The sequence below is a fragment of the Gymnoscopelus braueri genome (genome assembly GCF_963280865.1).
Source record: "Gymnoscopelus braueri genome assembly, chromosome: 13".
In the NCBI taxonomy this organism is placed as follows: domain Eukaryota; kingdom Metazoa; phylum Chordata; class Actinopteri; order Myctophiformes; family Myctophidae; genus Gymnoscopelus; species Gymnoscopelus braueri.
Genome location: NC_137615.1, coordinates 24,353,627 through 24,374,723, shown reverse-complemented (window position 1 = coordinate 24,374,723; position 21,097 = coordinate 24,353,627). Strand labels below are relative to the sequence as shown.

Here is a 21,097-nt window from a genome sequence, read left to right as displayed (position 1 = left end):
ATATCCGGCGGCAGGCACCACTACGGCAGTGTCCTTTTCGCCCCTCCCAGTGTTCACCTCTTGGACCCTAAGGGGCAGTTGATTTCTTTCAGCTCGGTCATCCTATGATATTCAACTTTTTTTTATTTATAACTAATATCAAACCCTAACCACCTTGATGACAAGGCAGATAAGGGAGGTGGGGTGCTCCCTGTGATTTCCCCCATAGCTCACACCCAAAAAACACACACATCAAAATAACATAACATAAATAAGCCAATTACATTAATCAATCACACATGAATCCCCACAACACATTACCATAGTAAATAATGATGCAATAACACAATGCACAAACCCGAACTCACCTTGGGACATGCTGGCTCCCCCACTCCAGTCACTAACAGCTACACTGGATGCTACACTGGAAACAGTAATGGGTTTACTGTAGCCTCATGTGCAAGTGAATATAGAAAAGACTTCAGAAATATTATAATATTACAAAACTATGGATGGTTCCAATCTGAGAGCTTCTACAGAAGTCCAAATTGAACTGTCCACTTGATCAAGTCATTTGTCAGTCATTATTTGCCAGTGCCTTCTGGTGCAAATTACAGTATATTATTTTTTTAAAGAAATCATATCTATAATGTCCCAAATGAAAAAAAGCCTGGTCACGCTTGTTGGCTGGGTACATAGACAGGCACATAGGACAATAGCAAGTGACAGTTAACTGTGTTGAACTTAAGCAAGTTTTCAAGATTTTCATACCTTATAATAGCTTACTGAAATAAATGGAAAACAATGGCTTCCTGGAATAGCTGTGTAACCCTATAGTACTTCTCTCAGACAAAAAGCACATTTGTTCATCATGGTCAGCAATGGATTTACAACATTATAAAAGGCTTCCCTATTTCAAAATGAATAGCTGTCCATTAGCAAAAATACCATGCCCAAAAGGTGTGCCACAAAAATGGGTTCGAATAGATGTTTTTTTTTAGAATAGATGTTTTTATAATAGCAGACATCCCTGACCACTTGTGAAAACTTTCTCTCATTCTTTGTTAAAAAGGTAACCGATATTAGATCACGTGTTTCACCATCTGCAAGTGACCATTTTACACCCCTTGTTTCTGTGTCTAGTGCTGTCCTATGCCAGTTCGAGCCTGTGTCCCTCCCTCGTCTGCTGGACATAGTTTCTCATATGAAACCCACAACCTGTTCCGTTGATATTGTCCCATCACATCTACTCAAAGAGGCCTTTGACATGTTGAGTCCTAGAGCCCTGTCAATTATCAATAGCTGTCTTATCTCAGGTTATGTCCCCCTATATTCTAAACATGCTGTGGTTCAGCCCATTATTAAAAAACCTAACCTTGACCCCACCGTCCTTTTAAACTATAGACCTATATCTAAGCTACCTTTCATATCAAAGGTCATGGAAAAGGTTGTATTTGGCCAACTACAGTCATTCCTTGATGATAGCTCCCTTGAAGTGTTTCAGTCTGGGTTCAGAGCACGGCACAGCACAGAGTCTGCATTGTTAAAAGTAGCAAACAACTTGTTTTTATCTGTTGACTCCGGTGACTGTGTCGTTCAGGTGCTGTTCAACCTCAGCGCTGCATTTGATACGGTGGGCCATAATATCCTCACCTCCCGACTCAACCATGAGGTTGGCATCCATGGTACAGCTTTAGACTGGTCTGAGTCCTACATCCCAGACAGATCCTTCTCAACCGAGATCGGCTCTGTCTCATCCTCCCCTGCCCCTCTCACCCGAGGATCAATTCTCGGGTCTATCCTATTCTCATTATACATGCTCCATTATCCGTAAACCTGGCATCTCTTTCCATCTTTATGCAGAAGCTACCCAGTTGTACCTCCCACTAAAACCTGACAGAACTCATTCCCTGAAACCCCTGTTTGACTGTCTCACCAAAATCAAATCTTGGATGTCCAGTAATTTCCTCAGGCTGAATGATGACAAAACAGAATTGCACTCTTCTGTCCCCCAGACAAAACCGCTGAGATCTCAGCTTCTCTCGCATCTTTATCCCCCTTCATAAAAACACATGAAAAACACATTGGTGTGTTATTTGACACTGCCCTCAAATTTGACAAGCAAATAAACACTGTGGTTAAGGGAAGCTTTTTCCAAATTAGGCAAATCACAAAAATAAAATCCTTCCTCTGAGCCCACGACCTAGAAAAAGTAATTCATGCTCTTGAGTCTTGTCACGTCCCGGCTGGATTACTGTAATTCTCTTTATATAGGGGTTGCTAACTCTTCCATCTCCCGCCTCCAGCTTGCTCTCGCTGCCGCAAGACTTCTACTGACACCCGTAAGCGGCACCACATCACCCCTATACTGGCCGCTCTCCATTGGCTACCAGTCAGATTTGTAACTGATTTTAAAATCCTTCTAGGCCTATATGTTTTTAAAGCACTAAATGGACTACTAGCACCACCACCCCTACATCGCTGAACATCACTGAGATCCTCTGACCAGAGGCTTCTCAAAGTCCAACACACGCCCCACACGTCTCTTATCTTATGGTCTGTCATTGTACAATTTTGTTGTTTTAAATGTTGTTCATTGTTTGTTTACACTTGAGGATGTTTTATCATGTTGTACAGAACTTCGGTCAACCTGGTTGTTTTTAAACGTGCTTTATAAATAAAATTGACTTGACTTGAATTTAGAGTTCATTATATATCTGACACTATATTGTGCCCAGCCTATGGGCTAAAATGAACGTAATGTTAACACAACACCATTAATTCACTAGATGACAGCACTGACCCACCTTCATTCTATAGCCATTTCAGCCTCATAAAAAAAAACTCATAAAAGGTAACCCAAAGGAAAGGATAGGTCATAAAGTAAACTTGCATGGCTGTTCATTGCTAGAGTTTTTCAACCTAGGGGTGCACTGTGGTAAGTTTTGATTTGATAAAGTTGCTCACTACACTGTTAGTGGGCATGTTGACAGGTAAAATAAGCAAATGAATAAATAGACATATATACACATTGTACACAAGTACTTGTTTGACTGACAACATTGCTCTTATCAACTACTGTTTCTTTACCTTTGAGTAAAATTATTATGTTATATTTAGGTTATATCACATTGTGAGGTGAATTTGATGTAAATCATATCAAATAAAACCCAACATAACTATACTAATTATTTGTTCGGGACACTAAAGAGCTGTTTAAGGGAATACCAACGGCTCTCTAAGGGTGTGTGTATGGGCATGAGCTCAAATATAGAATTAAGAGAAGATATGGTGCCTGGCTGATAAAGAACTCTTATCAAGGTACTGTTTATAATTGCAGATCTAGCCAGTGAAAGCCCTGCTATTTTTGAGTGACCAGATCCACCTCAACAGACATTCCAGTGACCAGCATCAATCCCCTCACAGTACTCCAATCCAAATCACAAGAATCCAAAATAAGGCAATAAGACATTCTTTACCTACTCATAACAAAGACAGATTGTGGTTGATTTGATTGAAAAACAGATGACACACAAACCAGTATTATTTCCTTATAGTTTTGATTAATCTAATATTTAATCTCTTAGAGTCAGCACATTGTGCAAAAACATCACTGTTTGGTCAAAATTGTCCTACAGTAACAAATTAGCTTGCATAATTTTCTTTACAGCAAACAATATGCAAAAAAATACACAAAAGAATAGATCTTTTGTCGTAGTAATAATAATAATAAATTATAATAACAATTATAATAATGCTTAACAATTATGAAATGCAAGCGGAAGATTTTACAGCTCAGCCATGGAAATGGAGGTGAAACTGTTTTTAATAGGCTTATTTCAAACATGTATACCTGTAAATCCTATGTGTTTAACTATATTGTTCTATAACAGCAGCTTTTTAATTGCTTTACATTGTCATTGAGTTTAAATGCTTGTGTACTGGTATAAAACGCATAATTTGGTAGACTGGCTCTCTGAACTGTGGTCAGTGGCCTTTTTCCACAACTCTCAAGAACTCTTTGTCAACATACTGTATTCACTATCAGTAGGGTACTATCTACTTAAAACTAAAGTGAGCTTTATGATATTTAGGCTATAGTTAAAAAAAGAAGAGTGCAATTATGCACTCTTTCAAGAACATGCACAAAAGCTAGGCTATTGCATATCTGAACTGTGACGTGATTCCATTTCCTTTATCAATTCAATTCTAATTCTATTCTATTCTGTACTCAGTTCTCTTGCATGAAGGATTATCATGATGCTTTTTTAGCTGTTCACCACTATACTTCCTATCCCTAAGCATTGTGTGTGTGTGTGTGTGTGTGTGTGTGTGTGTGTGTGTGTGTGTGTGTGTGTGTGTGTGTGTGTGTGTGTGTGTGGAACAGATAAATCTTTACATATCAAATAAAAATGTCAGTTAGTTGCCTGTATGGAGCAAATGGTATAGAAAACACAGCAGTTACTGAGGTACCATGTTGAAAATCTTGACGATTTGTCAGATGGTGGAAAGACATTTCAATTTCCCTACACTCTACTGAAGTATGTACTGTCAGCAAATGCTTCCCGTTGACCAATATTACTAATTGCTTTGCTTCCATCTGTTTGGAGAAATGAGGTTGCACATCCTGACACGCAGTGGAACAGAGCAACAACCGACATGACATTTATTTACCTCTTATAACATATACCTCTTTTTTCCCCATGTACCCAGACTATACCTCCACTTAAGACCCTGAAATACTGTACAAAAATAGTCTGCTATAACAGCTTATGCTGAATTACTTCTTGTTCACATGTGTTCAGAGATCCTTTATTTATTTACAGGCTCAAACCAAATAATCTAAATCACATGGGAAAGATAAATGCACTTTTATCATGGTGGTTCATTATACATAGGCCTATACTGTATTAGAGGCTACTAGAAATGAGAAAAGAATATTGTAGTCAACAAGCACCCCTTTTAACAATTATAAAAACGCAATTTTAATCCTTCTGATTTTAATTGTCTCTCCAAAACTTAGGGTAAAACATGGAATCGGAAAAGGGTTTCATGTCACACACAAGCAACCTTTTAAGAACATACTCTGTACAATACCCTGTATCAAATACTATTTGTGGGGTACCTAATGATGACAACAATGGTGATGTGTATATATATATATATATATATATATACACACACCAGTAATTTGCTTACTTTCGCTGGATTACAATCGTTATTTTGTCATCCAACCAAACAATCTGGAAGAGGACAAAGAGATGCAGATGTACCATCATTTGCTTAATAGTGTTGAACATAAATGATTTTGATCTTGGTCTGCATTAAGCTTAATTTATACATCCATGTTTAGTTTATGGTCTTATTCTTGGTCCATATACCAAACTGAGGTGGACTTGAATTTGAGGTGGAATTTTCCAAGCTGCCAAAGCAGTGCACAAGGTTAGGAAGCAGAGGACAGGTTCTACTAGTGTCAGAGAGAAGAATGAATGCAGTCTGAATCGAGACTGAAGGGCTTCATTTTGCATCAAGACTCAAGGACAAAATTCTATACAGTATTATGGAAAGCTGAAAAAGCCACACTGTATAAGGCATTTTGTGTGCAAAATACATTTAACATGTCTATGCTGTTACACATGTAGATTGTATTAACCATGTGTATTAACCATGTGCATTTCCAATATATATTGTTTTAGGGGATGTACAGAATATCTTTAAGCAAAATCTTTCATTAAACTGCCCAGTAGATCAATGAGCAGAACCACTCACTTAAGAGTGACTCCATGGTAGAATCTATGGCTTCAATTCATATACATTTTACAGTAAGCTTCAAAAGGCCAAAAAGCTGCATTCTCAAATGTGAAAAAGTAGCTTTTCAGGTACTGAAGAGACATCCAATTCATTTTACAATACTAAAAAAAACTTTGGTTCTTGCCTTCTCTGAATGGCAACACTGTCAGTCCCTACTCAAGTGTCTCCTTTCAGCACACTGAAGCCAGATGTGAAATGGCACAGATACCAATAAAAGTACAGATAGGGGCACCCTGGTGATTCAATGACCATGTCAAGATTTCAGACTTGCATTCAATTGTTATCCCTCTTATCTGCCACTCCCCCATTCAACATCATCCTATCCAAATAAAAGTAGAAATATGAAACAACAAGTTTTAAAAGTTGTAATGAGGTCAGTGCCCATTTAAACTAGATTTGAACATTTTGCTAAATGGCTCTTTAAAAAATGCTTTTCCTGATGTAATATAATAATATTCAGACAAGAGCAGACAATAAGCATGGAAAAGACTTGAGAAGGAATACATGAACATGACAAGCCAATGGTAAACACACAGTGGACAGTACGGTGGCACATTTCAAATAAATGGTTCTCTTTATTCGACTTCCAGATAAGACTAAAAACGCAAAATTCAAACCCTTTGTTTTATGCATCTACAAAAAAACAAAAAAAGAAATTTCAGAAAAGAAAAACCATTCCACTTCCATGATTGTATTTTCAATTCTTGGTTTTCAAAGGGGGAAAAAAGTTTATAGCTTGAGGTGAATCCGTTTAGTTTAAGAATCCATCTGCACATATCCACCTGGGCTCTCAGTGTGGTACAGTATGTGCTTGTTACGCCTGATTTACACTTAGTTGCATGCCTGTGACAAGCACCAAAAATAGCAGATCTGCAAGGTCAAGACTCTGCAGAGCGATGCACTGCGAGCTTGCAGATCTGCTATGTTCGATGCACTACACCCTCGTGCAACCAAGTATAAATCAAGTTTTAACATTTCACCGTGCAACTCCACCCCGACCCCCCAAACCCTCCCTCTCCCACCCACCCCACCCACATACACACCTCTCAAACAGGATGTACAAAAGCTTGTGTTTAGCATTAAACAGTGCAGGACCTTAACATAAACAGTAAAGGCTCCTTTCTCTCTTCCTCCCCCTTTCCCTCCCCACCCACCCATCCCCCAGGTGAGCATTTACATCACTGAGGGCTTAGGACTCATTTAATCTACAAAGTGACAGAGTAACAGCAGGGGGTACAGGAGAAAACATACACACAACAAACTCCCATCACTGTCGTTTTCTCTCGTTCACACAGATACACATACACGCACACAATCAGACACACAAACGGGTAAAAATAGTAGTTTTTAGAGAAAAACAAAAAAGCAGAACTGAACCCTGGATACTGTTTGCTTTGTCGCTTTGTTTGGTGAAGAGGGAGAAACAAGTAGGGAGGTAGAGGAAGAGTGTTGTTGAAGCGACAGGGCTGGCTGGTTCTGGGAATAGGATCCAGCAGCGGCTGTTATTTCTTGGCCTTGGCGCCCTTGGCTGAATTTCGAGGTGGGGTGACTGGTCTCCCGGATCCCATTCCACCTCCGCCACCGTAAGAATACAACTTCTTATCTGCTGGCTTGAGAATCTGGCAGACAGGACAGAGATGTGTTGTTTTTTTACACAGCTAAGGATATTAGGGTGACTGCATGTTTAATTGCCAGTTAAATTAAAAGATGCTTTAAATTGGAGATTTTGGTTCAATTGTGAGGACATCAATTCACGTTCTGACTGCGCTGGCAGCATTTTGCTACGATTCAGGTTAAAAGTCACCGATGTTGCCCTTCAAGAGACCAATTTTACCAGAGAAAATAAACATGAGAATCCAGGTCAGTGTGACTAGGTAGATTCTAAAAGAACGTTTCTTTTTATGACTTCTTCTTGAGACTGACAGTATTTAAAACATTGAGGCCTGGAAAAAAACAAAACAAACTATGAAAGGTATTTTCAGACTTTTTCTAGGCCCTTCAGGAACCCTGACAGGCCTTATGATGAATCACTCATCAGGCAGAAAAAAGGCAGGAAATGCTTGAAACCTAGGCAGCTGAAAACAAAGGTTTTAAAGAGACAGTAGGCTGAAAAGCCATGAGAGGTCTGTCTACCCACCTGGAAGGAGCACATGAGTGTCTCATCCACACTCATCATGGCACCGGCATTGTCAAATTCTCCACAGTAGTTGGGGGCCGAGAATAGCGTAACAAGTTGCCTCTTGGCGAAGAACTCATATCCATCTTCTACCACCTTCAGGACAGAGATTGCATGGCATTAAATTACATGTGACAGGAAACAAAGTCTTATGCCCACCTGATCGGCTCAGACGCGTGCGTAGGCAGGGATCAAACGCAGAGAATACAATTAAATGACCCGCACACCGTCTGCACAGACCACCTTCAGGCATCTCAGGTCTATTTGACCGAAACGTTGCTTAAATTAAATTGGTGTGCGAGTAAATTACATGTGAAATGAGGAGGAAAACAGACTAAAGGCTGCAGCATACAACAAACGCTGATCTTTGTTCGGCTAGGGTAGTATGAACAAAGTGACGTAATTAAACCCCATACGTTGTTGAGCGGAGTCCCTCAGGGCTCTATACAAGTCCTCTGCAGCCATCCCAAATGTGTTTGATAGATTATTTCTCTGTTGAAACAATCCCTCTTGGCAATAACTTGTACATCGTTGGAAAGCCTGTATATTTCCCTTTTAAATGGCGTCCCATTAGTAACGAACATGCATTTGTGGGATGAGTAGCGCAGCGGAGTATGTGGGTTGCGCCCATGACAAATGTGACAAATTTCTGCCAGTGCCAAACAGCTTATCCTGCTGTTGCTATTGACCTGGGGGTACATGGGGCTCCGTGTCTCCCCATAGGATCCTATGGGGAGACAAGGGCCCACGAGTTCCTAAGCTGTTGCACTCTCCCCTCTCTGGGGAAAAACCTCCATTAAACAGGACTCAGGCCAGCAGGTGCATGGGAAAATGAAGGCCTGTCCTTCGGATAAAATTAGAACGGCCCCTTAATGGCCTGGAGGTCTGCTAGAGTAGGATCCTATTGGGTGACACAGAGCCCCCCAGGACCCCCGGAGCGGGTACCTGCATGCACCTGGGGTAGGAAACTCAAAACAATAACAGCAGCAGAATAAGCCGTTTGCATAGGCAGAGATTTTTCATGGGCGCAACCCACATACTCAGCTGTGCTGCTCATTCCACAAATGTAAGACAGAATCAGACTCGTCAGACTTGGCTTTGTTTGATTTCTTCATGTTCATTATGTGCCAAGTGTGATTTTGAAACCTGTTTCGCCATGCACTTACTGTCAATGGAATCGTATTACCGGTTCCTCACAAAAGCAACAGATAAAGATTCAACATTGCAGCTATCCCAGCTTTCAGACGGTCTGGTTTCATTTACCTGATGTGCCCTACATATAAGGTCCATGTCATGCTTGTGCAAAAATTTGGCGACCACATCCGCCCCAAATGTGAAGGACACCCCGCGGTCATTCTCTCCCCAGCCCAGGACATCTTTGTCGGGGTCAGCCCACAGCAGGTCACACAACAAGCCCTGGTCAGGCACGTCTGTGGGGCGCATCACCCTGCGTACCTGCTCCATAGACTGGAGATCAGGTGAGAGGCCTGTAAGGAAGATGTGGACATGACACAATCAACTTACTAATTCTGAGAATATAATTTTAGAACCATAAAATGTTTTAATGAAATAAATTGTATTTGTAACGCACTTTAATTTTTTCCAAATCTCAAAGTGCTACAGAGTTTAAAAACTACAGTGAAGGCAAAAAAACAACATAAGACCCTACTTGTGGTAAAAAGTAAATCAAAGTCTTATCTATAAATATGTACACTGTCCAGGCCTACCTCCATGGCAGCAGAAGATCTTCTCATCTACAATGGCAGCCACAGGTAAACAATTGAAGCAGTCTGTGAAGGTCTTCCACAGCTTGATGTTATACCGTCGCTTGCCTAATAAAAAAAGGTGGGGAGAAGATGAGTACTGGGCGCGACAATTATGGCATGACACCATAAACGGGAAAGCATGTTGGTCTAAGGGTTTCTGTTGCACTTACACTCATCATAAAAGCCATAGATACGGTTTATAGAGGCGCATTCGTGGTTGCCACGCAGCAGAAAGAAGTTCTCTGGATATTTGACTTTGTAGGCAAGCAGCAGGCAGATTGTCTCCAGGGACTGCTTCCCCCTGTCCACATAGTCACCCAAGAACAGGTAATTGCTTTCTGGAGGGAAGCCTCCGTATTCAAACAATCGCAGGAGATCATAGTACTGGCCATGGACATCACCTGTAGGGGGCAGCAGAGAAGTAAAATTTGAACACCATGTCTTGACAACAACATGGATAGTATAGTAGTGGTTAGGGCAAACAGGCTACCAGACCATAAACAGAGATCAGTCAATTACAGTGAAAATACTGTATGTTGCCAAACTTGAAGCTCTGGCTAGGTTCTCATTTCAAGTTTATTGCGCCGATTTGTAAAGGGCAACACATTCTACTCCTGGCATTCTTACTCTGAGACAGAGAGTAGGAATGCAGTCTGGGTGACAGGTAGGGCAATGGGAATGAAGGCTGCAGATTCAACTCTAGGCCAGTGAAATGTAGCACATCCTGGTGGCTCTCTTGTCATTTTCAATTGTCATTGACCCCAGTTCATTATAACTCACCACAGATTTTAAGAGGAGCCTCTAGTTCAAGCAGGATCGGCTGGCTGAGGAAGATTTCACGAGACTTGAGGCAAAGGCCACGGATCTCATTCTCTGATAGCTGGACATTCTTCCCTGGCCGAGAACCCTTAACTGGAAGCAGGACAAAGAGACAGAGCAGTGATTAGAAGTGACAAACCCATGCTCAGTCCGAACACTGTCACACACACTTAGAATCTGAAGTAAACAAAAGGGACCGCAATGAGTTACCTAGATGTGTAGCACTTTTCAACCACAAAGTGACATGATGAACTTGCAGTGTGCATGCAGGTGCGAGTTAGATAATGTGGTCTCAGAAAGTCAGACGCAACTAGTCTGATTTGGTTAGCTTGAAATGAGTGCAAGGGCTGGCTGCTTCTGAAGCTGATCAAACCCAGGCTAAGAGAACCTCACACAGCCGCCAACCCCACTCGATTGGTTTTGCTGATGCAACTATACAGCAAAGAGCCTGCAAAAGGAGCATGGCGCACAATTTGAAAGAAGCCAGTAAGCATTTGAATATCAAATGCAATATCAAAGAGGAGCATCTTTACAAAAGAAGCCGAGTTGAAATGCCATGAGCTGAGGTGCATTATCACAGTTTAATCAAATAAAAACAAAATTCACAAGACCATGAAAAACTACTTCCAGTATAACCAATTAAGAAAATAGTCAAAACTAAGCTCAGCTGCTGTTACGTCAGTAGCTCCATTGCTGTTACCAGATAAGAGCAGTGGAATGTAGCAGGTTTGTCAACTCACTGGTTTTTCACACAGTTTCAGCTATCAAAAGGAAACCATCCATGCATGCAGGCAGGCAAGGATTTTGACAAGCAGCCCATTTAGTTTTTGTCTAGTAGATAATTGTGGGAAAGTGAAATGAGAACTTTATGAAGAGCAGGAAATGACAGAAGTAGACTGCAATACAGCTGGCTGCTGATAATTCCATATAGAGTATGTAAGGCAATCACCTGGTGTGTATGAAACACAACCTTTCAAGTGTGTGTGTTTGTGTTGTAGTGGCATTGACATTCCAGAGATAGTTGTTTTGCCTCCATTTAAAAAGGAACTGAAAAAGGAACCCTTTACTGAGTTGACAGAAAATAAATGAATTCGTCCCCCTCATATTTCTGAATAATCGTACAGTCTACCCATTGTAGGGGTGTGCAATATGATTATATATTAGATTGTTAACGATTAATGTCTCCACAATTAGGGCTGTCACAATCATGACATTTTACTTGACAATTAATAGTCATACAAATAATAGTGATTAACGATTTAATTGTGTTTTTGGGATTGCACATTGGAACATAAATCAAAATAAGATTTCTGTTTGCCTTTTAGGCTTTATAAACGCAAATTCACAGGAAAAGAATAACAATATCAGTCAGCCGAACCAAGAACGTGGAACCAAGAACGTGTGTTTTCGATGAATTTAACATTACCATAGTTAAGCTGTTACCGGGTGTATCTCACATGTAGTAAGGTGCACATCTCACTACTGTTGGCCTCTGGACATTGGCTAATTGAATGGCATGCCCCTGCCTCTCACCCGTTTAAAAATCACCTGTAGCCTGTATTTCTTTATGACCTGATGAAGATGTAACCTTAAATCGAAACGTTGTCGTTCTGTTCTTTTAACCTAAATATTTAAAAAAAGGCTAAAATCGTCCAAGTTGCTCCAGTGCCAAGGAGCACGCTTTTCTAGTTGGGATTACTACTAGCTAGTTAATGTTAGCTTACATACTTCATACCACCAGGGCTTAAAAGATTATGGGGAAAACACTGCATTTCCATACGTAGCATGACTTTATGACAAGTTTTTCTTTTCTTCCAATAGAAAATATTTTTATGCCTTTATTGATAGTACAGTGGGTTGACAGGAAATGGGGAGTGACACAGCAAACGCCGTCGGGATCGGGATTCGAACCGGCAACGCGCTGTCAGGCTACATTGTAGCCTAGGTGCCCCAGGCCGAATAGTAGCATTTTTGAGTAATGACACTTTGTCATTTACAAGGCAAAATTAAGCAATGATGTTGAACCATTTTCAATGAGCCGTTGGACTCACTGGTGATCTCTCGAGTGGGTCCCAGGGAAATTAAGTGGGTACCCAAAACATTTTGTTGACAAAAATGATTGTGCAGTTGAAATTTCTTGTTGTAAAACAAAACAAAAATCTGAAAATTAAACAAAAAAAAATCCCAAATCCAAAAATAATTATATGTAAAAGAAATGTAGGCTAGGGCTGTCAAGAGCACAGAAATTTATATTTGAATGCATTGACTTTTTGGTTAATTTTTGCATAGAAAGTGATGCATATAATGTAGCTAAAATAATGGGTCACTCTGTTTTCCACCTGTCAAAGTCACAAACTCTTGAAAGTTTAGTTTTCTATTGTCAAGTCAGTTAGCCACATGAACCCCAGTCTCCCTATTCTGGGGCAAACTTTGTGAAAATATTGGATCTACAAGCTCGCAATGCGTAATGATAGGTACAGAAAAAAAAGGTGCCGACCTAGACAGTATAGAGCCATGGGGACTGGTCAACTAAGTATATAGGGTTTCAGTGGTTAAACTCTACAATAGTTTATAGTCGTCTGTCCACATCCCACATGTTTTGCAGTTTGTCTCGTACCGAGTCATTTTAAGGTGCATTCAATCCGGATGGATACAAATAATTCAGTTTGAATCGTTGGCAACGCGGCACTGTTTTTCGGGCATGATTTGAACGTAGAATGTGTTTCAGCTTGTTTAGATGAACGAGAGACTGACGTGACTGCACGCAGCCACGCACTCAACATAGACTACACACAGATGAAATGCTGGCACCGAGTGGCTGTTTTAATATGATTTCAACACGGATTTGTTGTTCACAATGTAGCGTTATCAGGGTAAAAATAGCATGCATCCCCTGGATGCATCGATTGTGAGTTTACTGTGTCCTTTCAGATTATTTTGCATCAGAAACACAGGACGGATAATGTTCAACATCATTGCTTGAGGCAAGTAAGTATGTTGCAGCATAGATTAGATTTTAGATGTATTGTTTTGGACATTTTGATGGCTAGCTGTGCAATGTAGGCAGAAGCGTCATTTAACAAAAAAATAGGAGGTGGCAAAAAAAGGGACCACTTGAGTCCCATTTCAAAATGGCGAAATAATAGCCGATTTAAGTACCGGTATTGTGAGCTTGTAGATAGGCAATTTTTCCCCATTTAAAAAGGTGGCTCCCCACCAAATAGACTACTACAGATTACTACAGACTGGCAGTCGAATGAAGTCGGGGGATCAGTCGGTTGGAAGGTGTGAAAAAAAAGTTGCTGAATGCAGCCAACACAGACATATGGCTACTATAGTGCTAAAAATAGCCAATGGCTTGGTGTTTTTCAACAACACACACGTGCATGCTTAAATCATTTAAGAAATGATAAGATAATCAACCACTACACTGCAGGGTGGCCATTCAACAGCAGATTCTCAACAACAGACGCTTTCCAACACTTACCGCTGCCGGTAAGCCCAAAATAGGGACACCAGGTTGAAAGTGATTAAGTATGGTAAACGTGTCTGCAACATGTGCTTCACTTGCACATGTACGTAGATGTTTTTCATTGAACAACAAAGATCTAAAATATGATTAATCCGCAAAAAGCTAAACTGGGGGAAAGAATAATGGAGTATATACACAAAAATAAATTAACTTGAGCTTAAAAACTCTAGGGGGTGGCAATTGCCATCCCCTGGGACCCCAAATGACGCCCCTGAATGTAGGTGGCTTGTGCAAGAATTGATGGAATTTGGAACCTTGGTTGTTTGTACCATTACAGAACCAATCATATCTTTCCTACATGTTCAACAAGATGCATGAGCAGCACAGAACAGAAGCTGTACGGGGGGATTACATAAGTGCACATATTACTTCATGTATGTTGGCAAAGGAATAGTATCACATTTTTTCGGTGACATTTATTACCATGCTGGCTGCAAGCGAAGCTTTATAATAAACATATGGGTGTGATTGATTGAACAGTTGTTAACTATTCAACACTGAAATACACAGCCACAAGCTAACAGCTTGAAAATGCCAAGCAAGCATAACCAAGTGGGATGCTAAAATGGATGATTAGAAGAGCAAGTAAAAATTTGGAATTTAATCTATACACATTTGTTAAGGATTAATGTTAAGTAGAAACCACCAATGGGTGTGAAGAAAACACAGCAGCCTCCATCTCAAGGCACGAACTCCAAACATTGTCCGTAACAGTGAAAAGTAGGTATAAATACTGTAGCGGTGCTCGTCACTTTAAACCTGGATTATGACCAGCTAAGCCATCACAGAGCTTATTCCAAAGTTAGCCACATAGCCGATGGGCAACCGTGAGCTTAGATTGGGGTGTGGGAGAGAGGCTGGGGGCCACAGACAAAAGGCTTTACGCTGCGTTGAGCACGGGCTAGAAAAGAAAAAGTTGGGCCAGCACAATAGCAAAGCCATTGGAGGGGAGTAGGGAGCAGCAGAATCAACAGTTTGTTTGGTGCCCATCTCCCTGCCCCATGCTGGGTGCCGTGGTGGGCAGGATTATGTGATGTCATGCTCCTCAGACATACTACTGGCAAGAGCCCCCCAGGGTTCACAGAGACCTCCTAGTAGCTAATCCAATTGAAACCTCTCACTATCCAAACACATTTAATTGGTTTTGATCTGCAAACACAGGCAGGTGGGTTTGCTGAGCTGTTGTAAAGTCTGAAGGCGATAATGAACTCAAGTATTTTGATATAACATATGTAGTTGACAGTTATTCCTCTCTCAATAAATGTTTTCTCAGAAGTGGACAGGTTGAATTGATAATAAAATATGAACATTACATCTGTAGTGAGATATGCCGATTGCCGACCACTGAAGCCACAATCTGAAACTGGTAAAAAAAAAAAAAAAAAAAAGTCAGCTAGGTTACATAATAGGATATAAATACTGCCATTATCGAGCCCGTTTGTTTTCTCCTGAGTTTGGCAGACAACCTTATCACGGCCCAAGTAAATCTGTGTACAAAACACAGTCCTGCAGCTGCTGGGGCCCACAGTCAAAGTCAAACTCCCAGGAGGTTCAAGCTGCACACACATTTGTGAAAAATCTAAATCACTTACACCAGCACAACTTGAACTAATACGGTCTATATTTAGGAATGTAAACAAATACAAGGTATAAGCCAAATTTAAGATACCCTGCCACACACACACTTAAAAAGGAACGCACAAGCAACCGCAACCTAACTTTCCATGTGAATGACCGCAGGCAATACAGATGTAATAAATATAAAACATAATTGCCAAAGAGACAAAGTCCATCCGAGTTAGTAATGTTCTTATGAATCACAGGTAAACATACATTCATTCCTATGGTAACCAGTCAGACGAGAATGGATGCAGTGCCAGTGTTCTATGGACCTGCCCTGCAAGGACAGGATAATAAACCAAGTCTACAGTGTTTGGAGTTCACAACCTTGTTCCTGTGATCTTTATATGAACTATACCGTTGAGTCATTTATGCTTCTGTGATAACCTAAGGGCTCCCTCCCTATTATACAACCACCATCATGTGGACCTTAAGTTTGAAAAGACCAGTATTTTGAGACGCTAAGTACAACCATGATGAATACATGTCTAAACTGCCCGCTGTGCTCATATACAGAGACATTTGACATTATACTTAATATATATACTTAAGAATGATCTGATTGGGAATGTTAAAGCTAATCCTGCTGACCATCTTTCAATGTCAATCTAAATTATGATTCATAAAAAGGCATTCTTGCACATTTTTGCCTCTGAATGATTAACATAAATGTGTTTTGCCATTTCTAAATTACACTGATGCTTACTTAAGTAATCTGCTTTTCCCACTAGTAACACAGCATGTTAACTCAAATATGACTGTGTTTTGCTTCATAAATCTAGAGTGGAGGAATAGGTAACACAAACGATTCAGTCAACAAAACCAAACAGTCAGCCAGATAAACCATCCTTTGCCCATTAACCTCATGGCTTGGGAATCATTGGATCTCAAGGCTACTTACTTGCTACAATAATAAATTGTATAATGCCCATGTAACTATTCACATTTGTCATAAAGGGCCACAAATGGGGTATATAATTGGAATTGGAGAGCTATGGCTGTAGAAAACAGTGTAATTGTTTAATTATATATATATATATATATATATATATATATATATAAAAACAGACACTGAACCAACATTAACTTAAACCCATGCTGCTACATCTGATATCAAACAAGCCCTTTGTATTAGTTGAGATGATCAAGTATGAGTGTAAAAAATGGATTGCATAATTGCACCGTTCTGTATCATTGCAGGCCATGGTCTTAGAAAGCAGCAGGCTGGGAGTGAAGTAGAGTTAAACTGGTATTCCATCTACAACAAGGGGGTGTAAGGCCAACACATGCTACTCCACTGCGTGTACTCTGTGGACATTTCTCAGCATCTCAAACAAATGCATAGCATCAATTAAGATCTACCTAACAGCGAAATGGATTCCCCCAAAGTAGTATCACAAACTTGAGCCATTTTTGTCCGCATCTCAAGAACTAACGATAACGCTCGTCCAAAGTGAGTGAGCTTGGCTAGCACCAATGATGGAAAGTAACTAAGTACATTTTTTTTTACTTTACTGGAGTATTTAAAATTTTCAATACTTTTACTTCTACGCCACTACATCTCAGAGGCAAATATTATACTTATACTCAACTACAATTATTTGAAAACTTTAATTACTAGTTACTTTGTAGATTTTGATTATTATTACAAAACATACATTAACCACTTCAGCCCTATATACGTCGGCTATTTTCAAATTTCTATATACATTTGGAAAACATGTGAAATGGGACCTTCCTGAGTACTTTTACTTTTGGTACTTTAAGTGCATGTTGATGCCATTACTTTTGTATGTAAATTGTGAATACCAAACCATTACTTAACAAAGTATTTCTACATAGTATTTATACTTTTACTTAAGTAAAAAATGTGAGTACTTTTTCCACCACTAGCTAGCACTATGCAACTCAGCTGACTAGCGTTGACTTACCAAATGCTCCAGGAAATAGGAAACACACACCAAACCACCATGAAGATCGGCAGATAGATTATTTACATAGCTTTGAACAGGGAGCGTTTAAAACGCGAGTCCTTCTCACCTTCCAAGAGACGCTGAATTATGGAGTCGATGTTTAATTTGTCCGGCTCCGCCATTTTCTTTATTTTTTTTGACGTTCTCAGTCAGTCAGCACCTTTATGTCATGCAGCACCTTCGATTGTAAGAACAGAAGCGGAACAAAGACGGACACAGTCGGTTATTCACAGCATACCGTATAGCTTAGTGAGTTACATCTCACAGTAGAGCTATGTTAGCTGACTGGAGCAATCAATGAGCGACAGTGGAAGCTAAGCTAACTAGCAACTGGGTTAGCAACACCAGGCTAAACTAGCATAGCAAGTTAGCCAGCGTTATTAGAAAAAAATATATAGCCACATTTAACACCACCAGACCTTGTCCTTCGACTGAACAACGATGCTTCCCGGTGTATATTAACGATGCTGAGGGTGTTTTGGGTTTTTGTTTCTAATTTCAATGTAATCCGTTTCCCTCCGTAGGTCAGGCCCCTTATCTTCCCCCAGCAGCACGGAACGGAACTTTAAAAGGGGCAAGGGCTGTGTTTTTCACACTCTTGAAAAGAGGTTGACTCACGGCCAGTTCTTTAGATTTACTACGTCCTGATTGGCTCACTGTACAATTTTAAAACCCCAACTCTGGCACCGGATTGGATACGCAATGCGTCGGTCTTTACAGTAGTTCTGCTCCGCCTCCGGTCGTTCACGATGACATCAATGCATAGCATCAATGGCACTTGGCAATTGGTGTTGCTTGCCAGATTTTGCGAGAGAAACAAGCAACCAGGTCTATGAAAAGAAGCCCCAAAGAAGCGAGCCCTTCGCCCTTTAACAAAATAACTGATCTACAAGCTCACAATGCGTGCATGTGGGGAAAAAACGCAACCCGCAACTAATATTTTCAAGCAACTTTACAGAAAAATAAGCACAACGTTGCTTATAATAAGCGGACATGGCAACACTACAATGGCAACGAAGACGTCACAGGAAGAGATCCCCAAAGAGTGACATCAAGTGTTCAAAGTTGGAATTGCACAATGAAACAGGTTTAATCGTCTATGGGTTTTTTAATACATAGTAGAGTTATAATATATCTAGAGAGCGGACTGGGCCAGCCCCACCAATTAATGTCAATGAAAGTTGCTCACAAGCGCATGAAGCACCCCTTGTGAAGCACCCGGAAGTACCCCTACTTCCTGGAATTTATTCAAAACCTTCTCAGAATTGGCTCCAATATTGGATCCAATAGAGCAAGCGCACTAGCGTTTCAGACGATAGAGGCATGCGCAGTAGCGTTTTTAATGTGGAAGTATTGCAATTTTATATTTGACCACCAGGCGACGGCATCTTCACCGTTCTACCGTGGTTCTGGGGGCTTGGTTTAATATGATGTTACAACTCCGGTCTTCGGTACAGTAGTTGGCGAAATACACTTTTAAGTTTTAAGGTTCGTAGGCTGCCAGTAAAAAACAAAACAAAGGAAAAGTAGTAGTAGTAGTTCTAAAACAAAGTTGATTAGCAAATACAATTGTTGAATGTTCATAAATCTGGGTCAAATTTGTCATTGTTACTGTGGCTAAAACAATATATTGTGGGGATAAGCTTTACCATGATAAAATTAATAGTTTTGTGGTATATTACAGACAGTAATATTGCCAGCATTGGAACAAACCCTGTTTTGAGACACCTGAATGCCTTGCCCATTCTGTTTAAACTGAACATTAAATTGGCTGTTTTTCCCTTTTTTACTTCTTCAATTTGTTAACCTGCCAGATGGGGGCGGTATTGAGTACCTACGTTTCTCAAGACAGCTGTGTGAGCAAGCTTCTTGGATCTGGAAGCGTCAGGTTATCAATTTGTAGCATTTGTTGAAATATTGGGCATTAAATGTATTATGCAGTCAAATGAATGATATAAAATTAAATAAATAATAAAAAACAAACTGTGCTCAAGGGCCCACTGTTCCGGTTACCCCCACAACAACCGAGTATTATGAATTGAAATTATAAATATGCTGGTATAAATATTTGGTTGCCAGCACAAAGAGGGAGAGAAGACAGAGAGACAGAGAGAGAGAGAGAGAGAGAGAGAGAGAGAGAGAGAGAGAGAGAGAGAGAGAGAGAGAGAGAGTAGATGAGAAAGTAGACACAGGTAGGCAGATCATAATTGTAAGGTAGAGTTCTGGTTCAAAGGTTATTTAACATCGCCACGGCACATCGGCAAGAATGTTGGACAAGTGATTTCCGTTTAAGCCATTTATTTCCATTGCACACACATGATTTATTGAGCAAGGAGGTGATGCGGCTTCACGGTTATGGTTTTTTACTATGAAAGAAAGAAAGACATAATTATTATACAACTCAACAACACAAACAATAAACAGCAATTAGGACAATGATGAGTAGCACTCTAACTAGGAGTGGGTAGGCCTATCACTAATAAACCAGAGCACTAAACACCAAACACATTGCACAATATTCTCTACGTTAATTTACTGCATTTCCTTGATTACTGCAAAGTACATTATGTGCACTGCACATTACACACAATCCCCTCTTAAAGTTTCAAGGCAAGCAGGTGAACTAACATTAATTACATTTATCACAAAGTAATATAATGCAACATAAGATTCAAAGGTTGTCTACAGAACTCACTTCAATGACGCATAACCATGGCCTGTTGAGACTCCAGGACAGAGGAGTTGTTGCTGCTGCTGCTGACAAACAATAACTGGAGGGACAGGCACTCAAGCAGTATATATAGTCAGGGAAATATGTAACAAAAATAGGCTCAGTTGTTCACTTCCGGCAGAAAGTATGAAAATTTGCACATGGAATCTTTGAAGTATGCTGATTTCAAATTTTGCCGGATCCAAGCACTTTTCCCTGGGATCTGGTCGTAAAATGAGAATTAAAGATGGCCGCCAACGTTTTTGGTTCAATTAGGTTTTGTATTCCAATCTTTGACACCTCATCACTTTTGAATGTGAAACAAGTTTGTTTTGATGCAATCCAAATTGTAAAGCAGCAATACTTTGAAAATGTTGGTTTCTGTAGATTAATTTAGTAGATTAGGGTCTCTTTTTATAGTAAATTTGATTGAAACCAGTGTTTCTCCAAAGTGCTTCATCTGAGCCTCATGCATGCTGTTGGTGTCTCTACCTATGTTTTCAGGGGTATTCTTTCACATGAGATCATATTACAATGGGTTCACATGCATTTAATATTTTTGTAGCAACAGTGAAAACTCATTCTTCAAAAACATCCAGTAGTATCCAGAAAGCCTTTGCATCAGATCTCAATAATGCAATCAGTACGTTCGAAAAGCTGGGGAATCTATTCTCAGAAGACAGTCAGTAACGACTTGTATGTGCTTGACAC

The 21,097-nt window shown here is 40.1% G+C and overlaps 1 protein-coding gene across 1 annotated transcript; it reads right to left on the bottom strand.

Annotated features, from left to right (window-relative positions):
• Positions 1-6,936: 6,936 nt before the first annotated feature.
• ppp1caa (protein phosphatase 1, catalytic subunit, alpha isozyme a) lies at positions 6,937-18,253 on the bottom strand. The gene is made up of 8 exons (XM_080448012.1): positions 18,096-18,253; positions 17,744-17,854; positions 10,513-10,644; positions 9,903-10,133; positions 9,694-9,798; positions 9,230-9,453; positions 7,928-8,062; positions 6,937-7,409 (listed from the first exon to the last, which is right to left on the bottom strand). Exons 2-8 carry the CDS (start codon positions 17,796-17,798, stop codon positions 7,293-7,295), a joined length of 999 nt encoding a protein of 332 aa, XP_080304138.1. The 5' UTR covers positions 17,799-17,854; positions 18,096-18,253; the 3' UTR covers positions 6,937-7,292.
• Between the last annotated feature and the right edge of the window lie 2,844 nt (positions 18,254-21,097).